The following is a 13,969-nucleotide window of genomic DNA, read 5'->3' as shown; positions in this document are numbered from 1 at the left end:
GACGTTTTTCCTACCCTCCATAAACTTCTTAAACCACTCGAAAACTTGCGTGCGAGATAGACACTGATCACCATATACTTCTGTCAACAAATTGTAAGTTTCAGTGGCAGATTTTCCAAGTTTTGTGAGGAATTTGATGTTAGCACGTTGTTCTGCATTAGCACTCAGCATTATTCCGACGGAGCTCAGAAACACGATCCGCTTCTAACAATGGTCGCGGCCAGACTAACCGATGCACGTGAATGAAACTTTGTGTGACGGTAGAGGGAAGTCCAAGGGTCAATGCCCTACCCTCCTCTTCGTCAATGACGTGGCCGGAAATGAGTCATAAAAGAAATCCGGGTTCTTTATTGCCACACCTTGTATTTCTCTGTCACCCATTTTAATATCCTCCCACATATATCCAGGTGTTCCTAGTGGTGTCTTTCCTTCTGGCTTTCCCACCAATACCTGGTATTATGCATTCTTCTTCCCCCTCATATGTGCTGCATGTCCTGGCCACCTCATTATGCAATTTTCTCCAAAGGGATCACAGAAAAATCAATTTTTAATAAGTGAAACAATGGTAGTGGATGGAATCTAGAAATTCCAACAGATGTAATTTAATGGTCTGCTTTTCACACAATTAATCCAGCATCCAGATAAAGTTTACCACATTTTCTTCATTGGGTATTAAAAAGTATTATTTATTTGTCTTTCAGCCTACAGAGAACATCACTGATCAAGTAATAAAACATAATTAGCAGTTGGCTGTAATCAGAATTCAATGTGTAATATTCAAGCCATGGATTTATATATCTTGAAAGTGTTATATGGACAAATATAAGGACTTAATATAGAAATGTAAATTGTAAACAGCCTGGTTCAGAAAAAAAGTGTCTTTATTATACCTCAGGCCTTTCCTGCAGTCTTACTTTCATATCATCCATAGAAAGTTGTAATTTGCCTATTATTACAAGCCAGACTGCAGTACTGATAATCCCTTTTTAACACAATGTGGTCCCAAAAATTATGTCCTATGTGAAATTCAATTCCTCATAAAAATAAGGACTCTCATCAGCAAATTGGGAAATTGTTGGCCAATAAGGTGGATTTCACAGGAGCTTGTAGTCAGAGGAAGCACAGTTAAATGTAACTGTATGCATCTCTACAGAATTTGTACATGTAAAGAATACTACCACAGTTAATAAAGCTTCACATCATAAACTTGAAGTATGAGCAAGATGATGAAATGTAATCAATTGTAAACCAGTCAGATGATGGTGTGCTACTACTCTTAGATTTGCTGTGGTGAATACGCAAATTCTTACTTCCATAAAATCAAAAATAACAAACATGTTTAACTGTATTTATTGGCAAATGAAAGCTCACTAAGAATTTTATCTTCAGGTGTATGACACTATGCAGTCCTATGATATGGATTTCATCCTGCTCAATGAAGAAATAATGAGTAAACTTTCAACTGCCAAAAGACACAATCAGACTTGTTTCATGTTTGTGCTTTTGTGGACGAAAGAATAAACACATCTTTAAAATAGTTCAAAAATAAATAATAATCCTGACAAGAAAAAATAAAATAAAAACTAAAATGCTAAACATATTTAAATGGGTGCTGGGTTGGTATGTCATGTGTTTACTGATGTGTCTGTAAATTTGTTTCAGTGCATATATACCATTCAAGGAAAAAAAGCATGGCATGTGAACCAACAGGACAGGATCTTTTTTATGATGATATAATTGCATTAAAACAAAGGAATGAAATAATCCTGATAGATGTAAGAGAGCCATCAGAAATACAAGAGACAGGGATACTTCCTGGAAGTGTACATATACCACGTAAGTTTCTACACATTCACATACAGTATATACCAGATAATAGGAAAGGCGAGTCAACTGTAACCATTTGTGCATGATGGGCAGAGCAATTTTCTAGTGGTATATGACATTTCTGTGTAATTATGTAGAAAAATATTTACCCTTAGCTTCTTATCAGCTGGCCAAATTTCTATGCAACACAGTGCCTGTATGGGAACATACATGAAACACAATCTAAGGTGAACATGTTACCCAGAAAAAAGAAAAGTCTAATCAGACTTAGAACTTAAAAATTGTATCTTTGTACAAAATGAGAGCCAATGAAATAAGAGATTACAACAGTAAACTTTAAAATTAATGAATAAAGTATGTGCTTGCCATTCATATAATTCAATTAGGACCATAATATTTGCGGTCTTTTACTTTGAGAATTAATGTGAAATAGGTGATAGTAAAACTGACATTACAATTTATGAAAATTTGAAGTAGATAAACATTGCCCCTGTGTCAAGTGCCACGCTGTTAAGGTATATAGGGGGAACAGGGTAAAGCTCCATATATTCTTAACTTCAAAAGTTGATAGAGGTGACTAGCATCTTCACACTTTGGTTATTTTAGTTCTGGGGAAAGGGACTCTGATAACTGATGAGGAGGGCCTCAGATGCCCACTGAGTTGGAGATTGGATGGACCTCAGAGTTGGCAAAAAGAGAGATCCTATCCATGCTAGGAATCAAAACCTGATCATCCAAGCCATAACCAATTACTTTACTCACTACACTCTCCGTGTTCCTTTAAAATAAATATATTTTCTGCTATAAATTCCACTCAGTAAAGAAATATGTCATGTATGAGTAGATAGCTTAAATGCAGTTGGGAATACTTTGGCCCATTTACTCTAACATGTTAATTGTCTTTTAGTTGGGGAACTGAAAAATGCACTTCAGGTACTGTCTCCAGCAGATTTTCTGAAGAAGTATGGTACTGATAAACCAAAATGTGATGCAAATCTAGTATTTTCATGTCGATCTGGAAAAAGAAGCAGAAGCGCAATGGAAACGGCTGTGTCCATTGGTTTTCTGAAGTAAGTTCAACGCATTTCTTGTCAAATATGTTACATTGTAGCTCAATGCCATCAGCAGTCACAAGATGTTTTGTTCACATGTTTTCATTTAATTGTCATTTTCTCTGTTAACTGATGGTAGAATTCAAAGGGACTTGTAAAGTATAAGAAAGGTATAGTTTTCCCTGTGCTTAACTGATTATGCACCATGACATGTAGATGCATGGAGGCAGTGGAGGTACACTTCCACAATTCTTAACCCTGGCACCAGATGGAGGTGAGTGTTCAGCTTCATGCCCTGGCCACATTATCCCTGGGGAAAGGGCTCTTGTTACTCATTGGATAGGAGGCTGGGTGGACCCCACAGTTCATCTGGATTCTGTGGAGTAAAGACAAATCTCTTGCCCTTCCCAGGAATTGAACCTGAGCCATCCAGACCATAGCTTGTCACTATACCAACTGAGCTGCTGCAAAGTATAGAGTAGGAAGAATTATTGACATTCACCTAAATGCTACCAGGGCTTTGTCACTTATCCAAACACACAGCAAATGATCCAAGCTCATAAAATGGTCATATCAATAAATTACTACTGTATTTTACTACAGGACAGATTTTATACAGAATATTATACTTATGATTAGTCTGGCGATGACAGGCAAATTACATGTAGAGTGACTACTGTTTATTACATTTAAAGAATATAATTTAAATTTCAGTGCACAACACCATCCCAGGGAGTGAATGTCTGCCATCAAGTTCCAATTTAAATTCTCATGGCAGTAGATGTGTTAATTCTACATAGAACTTTAGGTACACAGTATACAGACGCAATACTAATGCTTGTGTCAGCCACATGTAGTCATCCAAAACTCTGCATACAGCATGTCTATAATATGTAACTCATTTTCTAACCTCTGAAGGAAGGTTACAATTGTGAAATGATGCTTGATATGTGAACATGGGGATCAGAAAGCCTTTCTGGGATCAAATGATAGTGTCCACCAAAGATACATGACAGTATGGGTTCAGTCCTGAGTAAGAGTGCAGATCTTATATTTACATTATATTGTCTGTAAGTTTTGTCAATTTTCAGTTCCCGTCACTATGCTGGTGGATTCCTTGACTGGCAGAAACATCATCCTTCTTAATTTAGTTGTATCGTCAGAATCAACAGCCCAATATTACTTCTACTAGTAGCAGATGTATGAACAAATAACAGTCATTACTGTTGCACCAGATAAAACAGTAAATTACCTCATTAACTCAATTTTCTGAATGACATTTTTGCATTGTGTAACACTGGAGGAAGAATGATAAAAAAAACAGAAAAATTATATTGTGCACTATGTTGCAAATATTGCCTGATATTAAGTTTATTATGTTTTCATTTTACAGTCCTTTTCTGTGTTGAAGCTGTATAAATAAAATATTATATGATGTTATAATGACTTATCAATGGAGCATAAATTACCCTTAACAGACTGGAGTGACCTTACTGCATTTGCAAAGAATGTCTTATTTAAAATTATAAAAGAATGTCATGAAACTAGTGTAACACCCACTGAGAATTCAATGGGAAGTCTTCATCATGTGTTATGTAAGCATTCATACTTCCTCTGTTTTATCCTGTATTCCTTTTCAGCCCTAAATGTTATCAAATGATAACACAAAGGCTGACATTTAATGCCATCTCCCATGAACACTAGGCAAAAATAGTCAATTGTAAACCATCTCTTTTATACAGTATACTACACTTCACATATCCAAGGTTACGTCTTACAAATATATGAAACAGAAATTTAAATTAAAAAAAGGTGTCATATCTTTGAAATTTTCAACTCTAGATGTAAATACTTCATTTAATTTTCATTGTAATGCTTCTACAATCCTACACAATTTGATAGTAAAACACGTTAAACAGGGTCAAGCCCATCACAAGTGTGACTTTAAGTATTATGGAAAGATTGCTCTGTGGAGAGGGATGATTGACGTGACTGGATAACATGGCTAAGTAGTATCAGTTCCAAAGAGCCTTCATTACACTTTGTGTGGGAATATATGTATGGTAAAATATGTACGTTTTCTGAACAATGATTGTCTATTTTCTGAAAGACAGAAAAAACACTTATATACTCTGTCAATATTTTTACTCAAACATTTTTCATTACTCTCTATAAATAACCTGTAACATTCCATTTAAATTAATATACAGTAAAACGTGGTTATAGCAACATCGGTTTCTGCGACACCTTGTCTATTGCATCAAATATTCAATGGTACGAACTAATTCCTCATAAAGCAACTGTTTTTATACCTTGCTTAGTACGACATGCACAAATGCATCAACCTCGTATGTAACGTCATTTTCATTCCTGAATTTCTCTGATATGGACATTGAACGTAATTTAGAAAGTGTGTATTGGGCAAGTAACAGGAAACAGATGAAGATAACTGATTACTATACTCGTATCTAGGTACAGTAAGGCACAACAATTGATGTAATCTACTGTAATTTGGTGAGTAGGCCTACCTTTAATATACAGTATTAGTGCGGTGTGTATTGTCAGTGAAAAGCGCTGTAATATGTCTTTGATATTACACATTTGGGCAATTCCACGTTAATGTTACGTTAGTCTGTACTTAACTACGTATTTCACTAAAAAATGCAACATTTTAACTCGGTTTTTGGTAGATTTTTACGTGACTAACATAAGGCTACTGTGGAAGTGCCCATTTCGGTTACAACGACACTATTTTTAGGTCCCTTTGATGACGTTATAACCAAGTTCTACTGTATATGAAATGTTACTTAAAAGTTACAGACAACAAAAAAAAAATGAAGCTATCCATGCAACAGGCCGTGGAGGACCATAGGGTTGTGAGACATCAAGGATCCCACATTTTCTAGAAAGCTGGCTCACAGATGGCAGCAAGGTTGTCAGCCTTACGCACTGGCTACTCTTTACCCTCAGGAAGATTCAGGTGCTCATTTTTGTTAAGAGGCTGACTCGAACCCAGGGCCATAGTGTGACTGGAAGGATTAGGTCAACTGAAAAATCCAATGGTCTCATTGGGAATTGAACCCATGACCTGCCAGCTTGTAACATAGTGCCTCAACCAACTTTGATATCACATGTCCCATGACAGGCAACACAGTATGCCTTATGATATTACAGGGAATAAATTATGGGTATTCCTCGTAAGTTCAAAAAATGCGATTTTATTTTAATGTACTAGCTAATTTAGACTGATTTCATTATTGGCACTTACTGTAATGCAACGGCTTGCTGGCCAATTGAGAGAGGCAGGGGAGAGGGGTTATAGAGTACTGTTCAGGTAGCAGAAGTAGAATGCGAGAAGAACGGGAAATTTGGCTCAGCCTTGCAACCTCTTCTGCACATCTACTGTTATGAGTTCTTAAAAGTCGCAGCCAGCAGGTCAACTAAATACTTCTAGTGACATTTTACCATCAACTTCAGTGGCCATAAATGAAGATTCAATATTGCCGATTTCTTCAATCAATTCATTCTACTTCTGTATCACTGTAATCATTTGCTTCACTGTCTTTAGACATTTTCCCCATATATATATATATATATTTTCCCCGTATATATGACATCCATCAGATCCCCCACTCATCCATTTAGCAAGCCATCTACTGTGGTGCTGATTAATTTATTTTTTATGAATCCTTTATTATTAATATAAACTGTTTTCATCATCTGAAAACTATTTAACAATGTTTAAAGTACATGTTGTTAATAAGTTTGTGTTTGAGAGGGAGGCAAAATGTGTGCATCTCAGGACAATCAGGCACATGATGTTCACTCAGTGACAGGTTTTCTGCACACGTTTCAAGGACATTATGCTATTGCACTTAGCAATAGCTAGCATTCCTTTTTAAAAGTAAATAATTATAAACCCAAGTTATTAATATGAAAGAATATAAATATTATTAAATAAGAAAAATTATAGTGTACTGCACAAGGCAATCAGTTTATGCAACAGCAATAATAATAATGGGGCACACTGTAGCGTAGTTGGTTGAGGCACTATGCTATAAGCCAGAAGGTTGCGGGTTCAAGTCCCGATGAGGTCATTGGATTTTTTCAATTGACCTAATCCGTCTGGCCACACTATGGCCCTAGGGTTGACTCAGCCTCTAACAGAAATGACTACCAGGAATTAATTAAATAATTTCCTGGGGGAGTAAAGCACGGCCGGTGCGTAAGGCTGACAACCTTACCACCATCTTTGAGCCAATTGTCTATATAATGTGGGACCCTCATCGTCTCACAACCCTATGGACCTTCATGGCCTGTTACAGGGATAGTTTTACTGTTTAATAATAATCTGTTTTTATGGCAGATCTCGGGCATTTCCACTAACTCTCATAAGTAAATTATGTACAATTTATGCACCTTCACTCACTTCAACCATTTCTGGATCTATCACATAAACTGAGGAGTACGTGTAGATAAAAGAGATCAAATAAATTGGAATAAACACCTCTAAGAAGCAGCTCTGGTCATGTCTCTCAAAACTATTATACTACTATTCCCCCCCAAACATAAGATTGTTTAGTAATATCTGTATCAGGAATACTAGACATATTACTGTGACAACAGATTTTCTCAACTCTAACCTCAACTGCCAATGTGAAAGCAAGCAAGTTTCATTTAGTTCTTGCATGCCAAATTAAAATAAATGAAGCAGCTACTGAATTAATCAATATAAATGTATTAAATCTGTTTATGTCTGCTTTACAAAACATACTGGTTCATGTCTTTGCCTTCAACCACAATTTTCAGACCACAAAAAAGAAGTAAAGTATGCCCTGACTGCATATATTTACAGTTTGAATATACAATGAACACAAATGTCAGTTTGAACATTTTCTTCTATGTACTGCTACAATATAAATGTTAATCAATATAACATTTGATTTATATACAAACTTACATAGATTTCTACCATTTACCTTCATTCATTATCCTTCTCACTGGCCAGTTTACTGCTGACCATTTCTTTAAACTGACTTAAGATCCGGTTCTCTCGTTTCTGACGTTCTTCTTTACTGAACATTGCTAGGGCACGCTTTTCATCAGCAGAATAAATTTGGTTCTCCTTACGGATACGGACAGCCTCCATGCGACGATGTCTAGAATAATGAAAAAAGTACAAAATGAAGTTTTATGAAACACTGAACCTACCAATCTGAGAGCCCTAAAGACATGAAGAAAACAATGTTAACATCCAATTTTTTTATTAAAATCTCTCACAACACAACAATATCAAGGTCAAGGCCAAGATTGGCACGAGCCAATCTTGGCCTTGACCTTGATATAGTTGTGTTGTGACAGATTTTAATAAAGAAACTGTATATTATAACACAACGGGATGCACAAAATGAAAAATGTTAACATCATTTTTGTCTATAAAAAGAAAAAGTAAACAGAGTTTAGGAAAAGTCAAGAATAACTGGGGTTCAAAATTCTTTTAAAAGTAAATAATGAAAGATCAATAATTGAAACTCACAGAAGCAGAAATAAAACAAGACTACATGAACACAATCTGTCCATAGGTTTAAGGGTAAAAATCTCTTAAGACGTAACTGATGAATATCTCTGAATCACAATGCCTAATTCCTTTAAATGCCTGAATCCAAGATGAGAGAACAGCAGAATTTATATGTTAACTAAGTAACTCCAAGGAGCTGGGTTCTTCTTGAGATGCTACCAGTTGCTCAGCTACTCAAGAAATTCCTAACATTTTATGGATTCCAAAGGTACATTATCATGTTCACAAGAACCCTATACCGGCCCCTAGCCTAAGCTAGATCAATCCAGTCCATACCACTCCACCCTATTTCTCTAAGATCAATTTTAGTATTATCCTCCACCTACACCTACGTTTTCCTAGCAGTCTCTTTCCTTCTGACTTTCCCACAAGACTTTTATATGCAGTCTTCTTCTCCCCCGTGCGTGCTACATGTTCTAGAATTTGTATGTTACTATTGTGCAAATTAGCAGCCAGTCTCATGAACAATTTTCAGTAGTACAAATTTCAACTACCTGTAAGTTATTTGACATAATTTAATACTTTTGTGCCAGTGTTATGTTTGGAACTGTTAACATGTAAATAGTACTGCACCCAGAATTTCAAGTAAATCATTACACCAACTTCAAATGCCTAGCTGCAATGGAACAACAATTCACTCTTCAAAGAGAAAGATGAATACAAATACATGGTCACCATATGTGGTGTGACAATAACGTTTGCGAACTCGCCACTGTGAGCCTGCTGTGGCAGCAGTAGACAGAAACCTCAGTATGGTTTGATGACATTGGCATATCAGCATTTCACAGCTGTGTTGTTGCTGATCTATGGCAGTCTCTTTCTGAGTGGTGTGTATTATTGTCTGAGTGTGTTTTGGTGTGCCATTGTGAGAATGTCAGAGCTTCTTGTTAAACTTGGCAAAGGTGGACACGAAATCACAGAGATGTTAGTGCAGGTTTATGGGGATAATGCTATGAAGAAAACAGCAGTTTAACAAGTGGGTGGTGACATGTTTTTTTGAGGGAAGAGAAAGTGTCACTGACAGAGAGGTCAGGATGGCTGGCAATGAGCAGAGCTGAAGAAAACATTGCAAAAGTTCTAAATTGTGTGTGAAAATCGTCAGCTTACTGTCGGAAGCATAGCAGAGCAAAAAAGAAAAACATCGACAGAAAAAGTTAGGAATATCTTAACTGAAGATCTTGACATGAGGAAGGTGTATGCAAAATTAGTCCCAAAGGACCTGCTCACACAGCACTGTCTGTGAGGAAGGTTTCAGCTAGTAAACAAATAACTGTGTTGGAACACCCTCCCTGTTCACCGGCTCTAGCCCCCAGTGACTTTTTTGTTCTCAAAGATACAGAAATATTGAAAGGAATGCATTTTGATGACAGTGATGACATCAGAAGTAATATGACAGCTGCTCTGAAGGCCATTCCACAAAACCAGTTCCAAAATTGTTTTGAAGGGTGGACTAGGCACTGGCATCAGTGCATAGCTTCCCAAGGGGAGTACTTTGAAGGCAACCACAGTGATATTCAGCAAAGAGGTATATAGCACTTTTACCATGATGAGTTCACAAACTTTATTGTCAGACCACACACACACAGTTAATTCTATACTTGTTACTACTGTCAAATGGAAGTGCTTAAAATAGCACAAAAATAAAATCCATTAAAGCAAAATCTTTAACTAATGATTTCAGAATCATCTATTTTGATGCAGAGGTTTTCTCTTCCTACAAATACAAGGTACTGCTGTGTGTCTATTGGCATGATAAAATCACTGACAACTACACATTAGAATATGCTTAGATAACCAACCCAACGTTGAGAAAACTATGGAATACTTAACCATAAAGGGACAAAGAATAAAGATTAAAACTAGAGCTAACTACAAATGCATTCCTCACCTGCTTCCACTCATAACATAACCAACAGCTTCAAAAGATGCTATCTGATCTGATGTAAGCCCTATCTCTCCTCTTCGTGGAATACGTTTCCCTTCTGCCACATAAGCTGCCATAGCAGCTCCTTCTCCAGGCAGGAGAGCCTTTCCATAATCTTTGGTAGACAGAGTTACATGCTGCTTCTGCATTGGTCCCAGCACACCATCTTCATCTTCTGAGCCAGAGGCTTCAGCTCCTGAAAATAGGGACAATCATGAAATAACTATCCTGAAACAAACCAATGTTCAAACCCATGATGTGTGTTTATGCTAACTGTCATACAGTGCACACTTTTTATTTAATTTCACCTTTCTCTTCACTTTTACACTAAGATGGTCAGCATAAGCACACATCATGGACATGAACCAGTGCAACAGGACGCTAAAATATAACATTATCAATGTTCAAACACTGAAAATTGGTATTGCAGGCTCTCAATTATCAGTCTGCAGATTGTACACCTTGTAGATTAACAGTGAAACTGCAATGATTTTCAGTGGACTGTACATCTCAACCTGTTGTGGCTTTCTCTTTTATTATTTTATTGCTTCTTGCTGGCATACTACCACTGAGCAACAGCTGTTTCACCTACAGAAAAGATATCTTACTGGTTAGTGACTAGCAGACTCAAGCCTACAGTTTATTACACATGGATTATATAGCTGCCAAAAACATTTGTGAAATATATTGGCAGGAAATTTCAGTATGGCATCTCTTGTGGCATTGATGACCTCCTCAGACGACTGAAATCTATGACCACGTAGCTTTGCTTTCAAGTAGTGAAAGAGAAAGAAATCACATGGTGTGAGATTAGGTGAGTATGGAGGGCGTGGCAAAATGATGACCTGTTGCCTTGCTAGTTCCTCTTGGACAAGAACAGAGTGATGTGCAGGGGCATTGTCATGTAGCAACACCCAATTCTTCCTACGGTAAACATTTTGCTAGGGGATTTGCCTAGTTTTTGGCAGAACTTGATGTCTGCCCCTTGTTCAAACTGTCACATTTTTTATTTCCGCCACTTACATTTAACTGCAGTTCACAATAGAGGCAGTAGTTCTGCTTACGTTGTTTGCACACAACTGCCTCTTGCTCTGATGAGAGATGAAGTGACAGGGCATCATATCGTCACTTAATCTATCCACTGTAGTGTACTGCAATGACACTTTGCGGTCAGTCCACGAACTTATTGACTATGGTAGTATATAAAAAAACAATGACAGAGACACAGCTTACTGTTTCTCTCAACCCACAATTCTACTTCCTCAGCTTCTTCCGAAGAGCTGGATGAACTACTCGAGACTTTCTTCCTTTTCTTCTTCTTTGACTTCTTGTCCTTTTTATTTCTCTTGTGTGAGCTTTTCTGGAACAAATTTAAATGCCAAATTTACACATCATAATACAACAGATTTCATTTTGCAGGGGCATAATCTTCACACCTATTACATACAATTTAGTATCATCCTCCCAGCAACTTAAGACACAGAACACAAATAATACAATGTCAAGGTAAAATTATAATATTGGCAATCATTTCCCCTACTGTAGTTTACCAGATTGTCCTCCTGCTCATCAGCTTAACCCGGTTCCCTCTTGTCACTGCAGAGTGCTATGCTGATGCTCCCATTCCTGCATGATCATGCAGATTGCAAGATGTAGATGTACCACAGCACTCCTGTTCTCATGGAATAATCAGATTATATGCATTCTTATGAGAATGCAAGTATTCAGGGATGCCAAATTTTGCTGAAAGTTCCCACTGACATGGTATACTGAGGCTGGGGGAAAGCTTATTTGGCTATGAAAATGACTAGCTTTTGCTGTATGATGACATGTAACCTGGGACATATTTATACCAACATTTTTGCATTGGAAAATGTCTATCAAACTACAGGTGTGACGTCCCAGGAGACAACTCGATAGTCATTACTATAAGAATCTTAAATCTCACATGTTTGGTTATTTATGTTTACTTTACAACAATTCCTTTATGTATATAAATATTTACATATACAGGGTGTTTCACGACTTTAAGGCATAACTGCAGAAGGTGATTTCCTAGATCTTTGTGATCAAAAAAATTCATATAAACACGTGTCCGATTTTGGACGGTTACGGAGTTATGACCGTTTTTTCATTCCCGTACACGCCCTCGTGTGAACCGCGTCTATCATCTGACAGGTCGCTATTTTTAGCCAGCTACAGACAGAGCGTTCTCGTTATCTCTACACTTGAGAGGTACCTAAGGCATGGTGGGTTGGTATGTATCCGCACGGTTCACAACTGAGCAGCAGCCTTTGTTGCGGCCGGCGGTGGCATTTTCGAAAATTAGATACATATATAGAAACCTACCTTTTTCTTTTTATTTGACTTTAACTTCTTTTTCTTCCTCCTTGGCTCAGATATATCTCTATCACCATCTCTTTTCTTCGCATGTTCTGCTGTAGTTGAGCCCACCTCATCTGAACTAAAGAACAATAACTCATTTAGTAATAATTAACCCCTCCTTTCAAAATTCATAAACATTACACTAAAACACAACTCACTACTGCAATCAAAGTCCAACTGTAAATAAAACGATACAGATTCCAAACCAGAAGTTACAGTTGATGTGCTGCTATTGTTAACTATGAGTGATATATATGAAGAAACAATATGGCCCTGTACAGCTTCTTCCAACAGTCATGAACATATGACTAAATACCTCATTCTGTGCTATCTGTCTGTGCATGAACAGTAATACCCACTTTCGGTACCATTTTCACAGTTAGTAATTAACTTTCTGCAAAGCTTTCCCATAAGCAAGTGTAAAATTATATAGGGCAATTATCAATACCGTTAAATTCTAGTATATGAAGGCACTCAGAAGACACTAACCCATGCACTCCTCTCCCTTGTAATGTCAGCCTTCTCTTTTTTCTTAAATAATGGAAATATAAGGCTAGATTTTGGGTTACTTTTAACCATAAATTTATAATGTTGGCTGGGAGGAGGAGGGGCATGATACGTAGTGCCTCCGTAAAATATAATTTCACCATCAATACTAACTCTTCCGAACGTGGCGGCGACTTCCCCCATACTTGCATAACTCCAATTAACCCAATTTTCTCTCGTTCTTGCCTGCGTTGATCCATGAAGTCATCTTCTTGTAGATGTCGATGTCTATCCCTGTAATTATGATAACCCTGTCCTCCAGAACCTGAATGCTCAAGATCTGCGAACTTGTCATGAGGCCAACGGTCCAAATGTCCATTGGCATTCTGACTGTCTTTGATTCCTGGTCTTCTACTTTGTGATCCTTTATCGCTCCTACTACTGCGAGATGTTTCATTTTTATCTTTATGTCTACCTGAACCGTGAGAAGAATCCATGTCTTTCCCCATGTTGCACTACACAGTACGAACCTCACCCAAACATAACCACAACAAAACCCAAACAGCCCTAAACCAATTGCCACCACCTACATGCGTAACTAAAAGTTGTAAACGGTTGGGAACGTTGGTAATATTGGGAGACCAGAGCTACCATCCAAGCTCAATTCTTTTTTTTTTTTTCAAGATGCATCTGATGCGCATTGAGAAACTACGTATG

At 37.3% G+C, this 13,969-nt stretch overlaps 2 protein-coding genes across 4 annotated transcripts in view; one reads left to right on the top strand and one right to left on the bottom strand.

Annotated features, from left to right (window-relative positions):
* The window catches only part of LOC111862130 (thiosulfate sulfurtransferase/rhodanese-like domain-containing protein 3), a 16,601-nt gene extending 12,272 nt beyond the window's left edge, over positions 1–4,329 (top strand). For both annotated transcript variants that reach the window (XM_023847289.2, XM_023847298.2), the window contains exons 2-4: positions 1,663–1,836; positions 2,735–2,897; positions 3,971–4,329. In XM_023847289.2, coding sequence (XP_023703057.1) covers positions 1,663–1,836; positions 2,735–2,897; positions 3,971–4,025 — 392 coding nt within the window. In that variant the 3' untranslated portion in view covers positions 4,026–4,329. The remainder of the gene's footprint in view (positions 1–1,662; positions 1,837–2,734; positions 2,898–3,970) is intronic.
* LOC111862123 (NKAP family protein CG6066) overlaps positions 1–13,857 on the bottom strand; it is a 24,567-nt gene extending 10,710 nt beyond the window's left edge. For both annotated transcript variants that reach the window (XM_023847266.2, XM_023847276.2), the window contains exons 1-5: positions 13,427–13,857; positions 12,731–12,845; positions 11,615–11,741; positions 10,346–10,577; positions 7,859–8,038 (exon numbers count right to left, since the gene is read on the bottom strand). In XM_023847266.2, coding sequence (XP_023703034.1) covers positions 7,861–8,038; positions 10,346–10,577; positions 11,615–11,741; positions 12,731–12,845; positions 13,427–13,761 — 987 coding nt within the window. In that variant the 5' untranslated portion in view covers positions 13,762–13,857 and the 3' untranslated portion in view covers positions 7,859–7,860. The remainder of the gene's footprint in view (positions 1–7,858; positions 8,039–10,345; positions 10,578–11,614; positions 11,742–12,730; positions 12,846–13,426) is intronic.
* Between the last annotated feature and the right edge of the window lie 112 nt (positions 13,858–13,969).

This window comes from Cryptotermes secundus, unplaced genomic scaffold, assembly GCF_002891405.2.
Source record: "Cryptotermes secundus unplaced genomic scaffold, Csec_1.0 scaffold559, whole genome shotgun sequence".
In the NCBI taxonomy this organism is placed as follows: Eukaryota; Metazoa; Arthropoda; class Insecta; order Blattodea; family Kalotermitidae; genus Cryptotermes; species Cryptotermes secundus.
The sequence above is the reverse complement of the archived record's forward strand: the minus strand, read 5'-3'. Positions and strand labels throughout refer to the sequence as shown.